General features: G+C 32.8%; 1 protein-coding gene across 1 annotated transcript; it reads left to right on the top strand.

The window, feature by feature from the left end:
* The first annotated feature begins 5,702 nt into the window (after positions 1–5,702).
* On the top strand, positions 5,703–7,420 carry LOC148204640 (heat stress transcription factor B-4-like). The gene is made up of 2 exons (XM_088093388.1): positions 5,703–6,237; positions 6,598–7,420. The coding sequence occupies exons 1-2, from the start codon at positions 5,986–5,988 to the stop codon at positions 7,162–7,164; spliced, it is 819 nt and encodes a 272-aa protein (XP_087949514.1). The 5' UTR covers positions 5,703–5,985; the 3' UTR covers positions 7,165–7,420.
* The last annotated feature ends 386 nt before the right edge of the window (positions 7,421–7,806 follow it).

Here is a 7,806-nt window from a genome sequence, read left to right as displayed (position 1 = left end):
CATGCTTTTTCCCTTTGCTCCGTTTTCAATATTTGCTAAGTGCATCTTCAATCGGTTGCAGTTGGACGCCAATGCTGTATCCTGGTAGAGAAAAGTTCAGCAGGGGCGACCTGAGAACACATGAGCCAAATATTCTGAATATGTTTCATGTGTTCTCAAGACGACCCTGCAGAACCTCTCTACCTCGATATATTTTTGCGAATATTTGCGAAACATCTTTACCTTAAACTCAATGTAATGGGTTTATCCAATTTCATTGAATGAAATATATAGCCGTAAGTTATCCTGGTACTGCTAGGTTTGAATGTACTACACCGAAGTACTTCTCACAAAAAAGATTAAGGGCTTGTGTTAGAGTACAATGTTGTACTACTCGTTTTCACACACATAGCTCAAACGCGTTGTAGTACTACAACTTCCCTTTCCCCACACGTCAATACCAAAGACTATTATAAGTTGTTTTTTACATTACAGAGGTTTGATAACCGATATTGAACTCAATGTGTAGATTTTAATTTCTGATTTGCCCACAATGTCGTGAATTTGGACGTGATTAGATGCACATGAATGTAATTTTACCTTTCATAAAGTTAGGGTTTGTATTAATGGGAACCCACAAGTTTATCATATATTATATTATACAGATATTCTAAACGTAGATAGAACATCAAATAGAAAAATATTTAAAATTATAAACGATATATAGAAAGTGCATTCAGGTATAATTAAAGAGCTATACTAGAGGAAAACATGCGTCGTCTTTTAATAGATAATTGATTAAAATTAGGTCATTTTTAAGATAATGTTATCTATTTTAATGTAAAAGAGTGCATCAATTAATCTGAGAACAATAGTTAAAAATTGCGAAATGGAAAACAAATTTGATGTCAAAAAGAGACAAATATAATTATTTAAGTGGATATGTACATGTGATTTAAACGGAAAAAACAAGATGAAAATAAAATGTCGAAAATAAAAAATAATTTAATTTTTTTAAAATTATATAAAGAAAGGCGGTAAAATATATCTAAGTATTTTTAATGAGTCGTTACATGAATCCTTACCAATTAAAAATAATATTTTAATGCAAAACTTAAGATTTTCTTAAAATTGAAAGAAAGAAAAAAAACTCTCTTCAACTTAAGCAAATTTATGTTTGCGGAATTCAATCAAAATATTATTTGAAAAAATTAAAATATTTATGAAAAATATTCTTCAACACCTCAACTTTTTATCATTTCGCACTAAACTTATTTATTTTTTTCTCTTTTCTTTTTTTAAAAAAATTACAAAACTTTTTATTTTTGTGACCATTTTATTATTATATGTTATCTCAAATAAATGTAAAAGTGTGTCATGATATCATTTCTTAATATTTATATCAGTCTTGATACATGAGGGTGGATAAGGAAGAATATATATATATATATAAAAAAGTCAATATTTAATCATAATACTTAACCTTCGTTTCTATTAATTGTCATCACTTTTTTCTTTAATATGTTTGGAAAAGTTAGTGAAAAAAAGAAAAAAAGAAAAGGAGTCAAATGTTTTATGTGTACTCTCGAAACGGTGTAGCCCAAAAGAACAGAATAAAAAATCGTTGGCATGGGAGCAAAATTCGAACAATCGATAATAACGAGGAATTAAAATGGCATGCATACTTTCCATTGCAGAAATGCATTACTGCACCACTTTGACTGTCACGAGGAAAAAACAAAAAACAAAAGGGCAATTGGTAAAGATTAGAGAACAAAATGTATGCATGCAGACATGGAAGAGAGTGAAAGGTTGGTTGGAAAAAAAGCCTATGAAATTGCCCTTTCCATTCACTTTTAAATACACGACCATGGTTCATTTTTTCTAATGCTTTGTTCTCTGCACACTGCTTGACCTAAATTGTTGTCTTTCCTAGGCAGAAAGACACACCATTCACCTCTCTCTCTCTCTCTCTCTCTCTCTCTCCACTAACCATCACTTTTTCACCTTTTCTATGCCCTCTCTAAATAACAAAGTTCTTCAGAGAAAAAAGAGAAAGGAAAACTGTTACTTCCTGTGCTGATCACTGCTTCTGACAATTCCTTGTTCATATTCTAAAACAGAACAACTTTCAATAAACAACAGTAACATTTTAAACTCACCTTAATCTCAGTTCCATCTTGTTTTTCTCACAACACCATTTATCACCACGTTTACATGAACTCTGCAAAAAAGAAAGTTTTAAATACGGGACCCTTGATAATGGAAAAGAGAGAGATACATAGTGTAAACGTAACCACACTCGAGAGGCAAATGCATGAGGGGTAATGATGCAAAAATCCAAGTAATAGGAGCGATTACTTTACATATAAATGCTTGATAGACTAAAGCTTCCTACCATTGTCCTCCGCATGTGAATTTTCATCATTTGCCTGAGATGTGGTGCTGAATTCTTCATCCACTGATGAGCCACTCCATAGAAGCAACCACATATCACTTTATTAAGGTAGATACATCAACTCACAGCCCTCCCACTAAGATTTTCTTTTCAAAAGGGAAAAAAAAAATTAATATCGTTCCACTATCAGTATAACTTGATATGATCATTTTTCATTCCATCTTCTGTCATCTGCACATCTTAGAGAATGTTTACCTTATTAACTTCACCAGAAAAAGAAAATGACTTTTTGACAAGATATTCAAAATTTCATCATATCAAAGTGTGTCTGTGTGTGTATCAAAGTCTCTTAACTACTGTAAATTACTGCTGGTCTTCATTCTTCTAGTACTAGTTCTGAAGTTTATTGCAACAGAGAAAAAAAATAGACATGATTAAGTTTCTCAGAATAGATTTGTATAACATCTCTTAATCATGATATAGTTTTTATTTTGTTTAGTTTAATTGAAGGTTTGAAATAGTAATAAAGTAAGTTCAGTAGTTAACTATGCATGTGTATACAAATACTACACTGATGCAACCAAATCTGGACAAAAGCATATTTTGGGGCAAATAAGGTTTTTTATGCATCAAGTTCATGGTTCTAGCTATCTTCCACTTTTTCTTTGTAAGGTTGTTTATCCTCTCCATTAAAGGTACACTTGTGGGTGCACGTTGTCAGATTTCAATTTTTCACTATACATAATAAAATTACTTTGTTTGAACTGCAACACTCGCTTCAATAATCTTCACCAAAGAATTAGTGTTTAACTTTCGGTTTAGAGATATTTTCAGAAGCATAAAAGAAAGTTGGATGGTTGGTTTTCAAAACACTTCAACTTTCAAAGAACTCTCTCTCTCACACACACACATATTATAAAGAGGCACAGTTTCTGTTCTTCAAATTTCAAGAGTGCAATCATGGAATTTAATTAACCTGGGTGTTAACTTTTACAAAACCTCTAAGCTTTCAAACCTTCCCTTTTTGTTAATTAATCCAATAATAGTGACTTTTGGAGGCATCTTCTGTATATTAATTTAGTTGCAACATGCTGATATTCACATGTTATGCATTTAGATTTGTGCATGATACATAAAAGACAAAACCCTCTCTCTCTTTCTCTTTAAAAAGGCATGCAGTGGGTCACATGGATGGAGATGGATCATGTGATGCAACAACATACATTGCCCACTTCTACTGGAAACTGTGGGTGTACGTTGGTAACATTAATTTGTAATATTATTAGAATCTTCTCCTTATTGAAACATTATTTGAAACTTTCAGATTCTTAGCAGTGATGCAGGGTATTTTAGAGGCTTCCTAACTACACATTGACCACCAAACAGTACCAAAAAATTCAAGATTCAAAAGCATGCTTACAGGACTTAATTTCAACACATACATTTTCAAAGTAATAAAAGTGAGAAAGAAGAGAAGAATGTGGAAAGAAAGAAAGAAAGTAGAAAGAGAGTGATATGAATGTGACCTCTCCAACAATGGAATCTAGAGCTAGAAGGTTGTGCACAAGATCATTTTCTTCCTTCTCTCATGCATATGTGATTAGAGGCAGCAGCATTGAAAATTGAAATATATGTACATACCTTATCTAGTCAAATGACAGAAGATTCACTCATAATAATTGTGCAGTGTATATATAAATACATTATTCCATGATTGATGAGTAGAAGGAGCTACTTCTGTATGTGTAGGTCACGGGTGTGCTTTGGATTGTACAAAAATGAATAAAGGTCAGAATGTTCTACCTTGAAAACTAGGTACAAAGCACTTTGAGACTTACAATTATATAATAACCTCATTTTCTATCATGTTCTATAGTTATGTACAAGAGGCAAAGTTTGACGTATAGCTGTAGTGGGAAAAGATTTAAAATGGTGACCCTCGTGATCACAACCCAACAGTGATCCCCACAAATATCCCTATGAAATAAGAAAAAGGTATTTCTTCAGAAAATAAAGGGTGGGATGGATATGATAGCTGAGAAAAAGGGAAATTACAACCACATAATTCTTCAACAGTGTTTATCTTTTCTGGTTTCTGAGACACTTTTCTCATGCTGGAAATCAAAAAGTCATGATTTGGGTGATCTAAGAAAGTTTCTATCCCATCAATCCTTATTAGTACTTTATTTGAATGAGATTGTTGTGAGATTAACCTGTCATAGCTTCTGTGTAAACGATAACCTTGAATTATTGTTATAGATAAGAATATCTGATGGTGATGATAAATAAAGAATAGTGCTATATATGCATAAAGATAGTGCATTTAACTTTTAGTATTTGAAGCAGAACTTTTATCCTTTATTTCCACAACTAATGTGGAGTGATGTGTTCCAAAGTTCAGTAATTGATCACTTGAAAGAATCATTCGTTATTCAAAAACAAAAGGGTGGATGGAAATTGTACAAAGGTATCATTCAAGGGAACTTATCTGATTAAAATTTAATACAGAAAAAACCAGTCTAATTAAGAAATGGCTTCTGTGTTACACATTCAAAAAGCTTGAGAAGAGTTGAGAATATCTCCTCTTTTATTGGACAAAAAAATATACAGCACAGCAGGCTTTGGTTCTAGTCTCCAAGTAAAGACGAGGGTGGAGGAGAGGGAGGGACCAACAAATTGAACAACTTCTGACATTGATATAATAGTGGGCCAATGAATATACATAAAAGTAAGCATATTTTCTTTTTAATTTGGAGGACTATCACAACCTTCCAAGTTTCAGTTCCACACAATAGTGTGTGTCACCCAGACAAAAATACTTAAAATATCACCTTCCAATTTTAATTATTATTCTAGGAATTTGCGAAGGACATGAGATCTTTGTATCCACAGAAAAAAAATCACTGTATTATGCAGCCTTCAAACTTTTTTAACTTCAAACTCAAAAGAACTGATCTTGCAACCCATCTCAGTAGTACATTTTAAGTTTTAATTAATATGCCCTCATGCACCTTCTCTCCAAATTTTGGAGAATATTGTATGCATATACATATATATATATATATCCCATTGGTATCAGTCCAAAATAAAAATAGAAAGTAGCTCACATCTCTAGAAGCATCACAACCCACCACCACTGCATCCCAGAGAACAATCAATAGCTAATTAATAGCTCATTGGATCTTATTATAGCTTATCCTAGAAAAATACATTGTTTTTACTGACATGGTCATATGCTTCTTAAAGTTTGTAAACTAACTACACACATGATAGAGGGGGGGTCGGACAAAGAATAGTTATTTAAGTAAATATGTCATATGTTTCTGTTTCAGAGTTGTAAAACTATGAGTAATGATACTTGCATATGTGCATAGTGTACACTTTCTTAGCATCACATAGTGTTATTTATTATACTTTTTCTTCTGTATCTGTTAATCTCTCTTTAGGGTCTAATAGCATAGCACATAAGTATGCATGCATCATTTTTCAAAATATAATGTGAGAGAGAGTGAATGAGGTTCTTTAAAACTTGGTGGTGTGGTAAAAGTGAATGAAGAGGAGAGCTCCAAAGCATAGTATTGGAAGCAGCAGCACTCTTTGGTTCAGTGATGGCTTTCACACTAGACAGGTGTGAAGACAGCATGGTATTCACCATGGATTCTCAGAAGTCTGTGCCTGCTCCCTTTCTGACAAAAACATACCAACTTGTTGATGACCCTCTCACTGACCACATTGTGTCTTGGGGTGATGATGAAACCACGTTTGTTGTGAGAAGGCCCCCAGAGTTTGCTAGAGATCTTCTTCCAAACTATTTCAAGCACAACAACTTCTCAAGCTTTGTTAGACAGCTAAATACCTATGTGAGAATAATGTCTTCTGTATATGCACAACTTCTTTGTTCTCTATATATCCTTCACCATTGCTTTTGTGCTATCTTCTGATAAATTAAGATTTCCTGCAAGACAATTTTTCACCCCTATTGAGTTAGATTTCTCCATCTTCATTTCTTGACAAAGTTTCTTATTCAGAAGAGTAGAGAAATGGAATCTTCTGTAGTATAAAACCTTAAAAGTACAATGGTCTTGTCTCCATATTTTTGCCTTAACAAGGCTAAGTTATGATTGCCTAGCTACACAAGCTTCATGATTGACTTATGCTTGTAAAACTGCACATATATATCTATATCTATATCTATATATATAGCTTTCCTCTTTTTGCAGGGTTTCAAGAAGGTAGCTGCTGATAGGTGGGAGTTTGCAAATGAATACTTCAGAAAAGGATCTAAGCACCTTCTATGTGAAATCCACAGGAGGAAAACCCCTCACCCTTATCAACAACATTACCATATGCATGACCAACCACCACAGCTTCTTCAGCCAGATGAGAATCTGTGTTGGATTGATACTCCTCCATTACCATCTCCTAAGGCAGGCAATGATATCTTAACAGCACTTTCTGAGGACAACCAGAGACTGAGAAGAAAGAACTTCATGCTGTTATCAGAACTGACTCACATGAAGAATCTATACAATGATATCATATATTTCATCCAAAACCATGTAAGTCCTGCTTCCTATGAACAGAGAAGCAGCAGTGCTATTCTGAAGCTGGTAGAATTGGAATCATCACCTCAGTCTCCAAATTTGATCAGAGCAGCTAAGAGCCATATCATGGAGAAGTCTTTGGTAAGTTCCAGTGATGAGGCTAATGGTTCTGTGAAGCTCTTTGGGGTTCCTCTCTGTGGCAAAAAGAGATTGCACCCAGGTAACCTTCATCAACAAGAATAGTATGCACTTCTCAGTCAGAACTTCTTCACATTATGTTTATCAGCTTTTATTGAACAACTCTCACTGATTTTGCTGACATTTGAAGAGAAGCATGTATAGAAGAGGCTTGTGTTCAGATTAGCTAGACTTGTTTCTTTACAACTTTCTTCTAGATTATATGTTTCTGAAAGAAAAAAACCATAAAAAGAAAAAAAAGAACAGTTGTTTGCTTATTTTATAGCCCAAAAATAAAATAGCTTGTTAGTTAATTACCTTATATATCACTAATTTTTTTTCATTAGTTCCTTAATTTTATATATAACATGTTATTTAGCTAAGAACCACTTCCAAGAATTCCTTAAATAAAGGATCCAAAGTAGTGACAACAAAATGACAACTATTCCTGTCATCACTTCAATGCTCATTTTATAGTACACGCTTCTCTCATAGAATAGACCTTTGAATTTAGAATATTATTAAAAAATTGACAACAGTATATTTTAATTGTATTTTCAATAAATATAGAATAAAGAGTGAAATATAAAATGATTGTACATAAGAATATATATATATATATATATATATATATATATATATATATATATATATATATATATATATATATGTCATAACATCTTTTACAATATATAAGAAAAGGGGACA

Source organism: Vigna umbellata, chromosome 1 (genome assembly GCF_029865625.1).
Source record: "Vigna umbellata cultivar VRB3 chromosome 1, Vumbellata_1.0, whole genome shotgun sequence".
NCBI lineage: Eukaryota > Viridiplantae > Streptophyta > Magnoliopsida > Fabales > Fabaceae > Vigna > Vigna umbellata.
Note: the sequence above shows the minus strand (reverse complement) of the source record. Positions and strands in the feature narration are given on the sequence as shown.

Coding starts and splice junctions, on each gene's coding strand:
- LOC148204640 (XM_088093388.1), top strand. CDS start 5,986: ATGGCTTTCACACTAGACAGGTGTGAAGACAGCATGGTATTCACCATG. Junction 6,238..6,597: donor TTAGACAGCTAAATACCTAT/GTGAGAATAATG, acceptor CTCTTTTTGCAG/GGTTTCAAGAAGGTAGCTGC.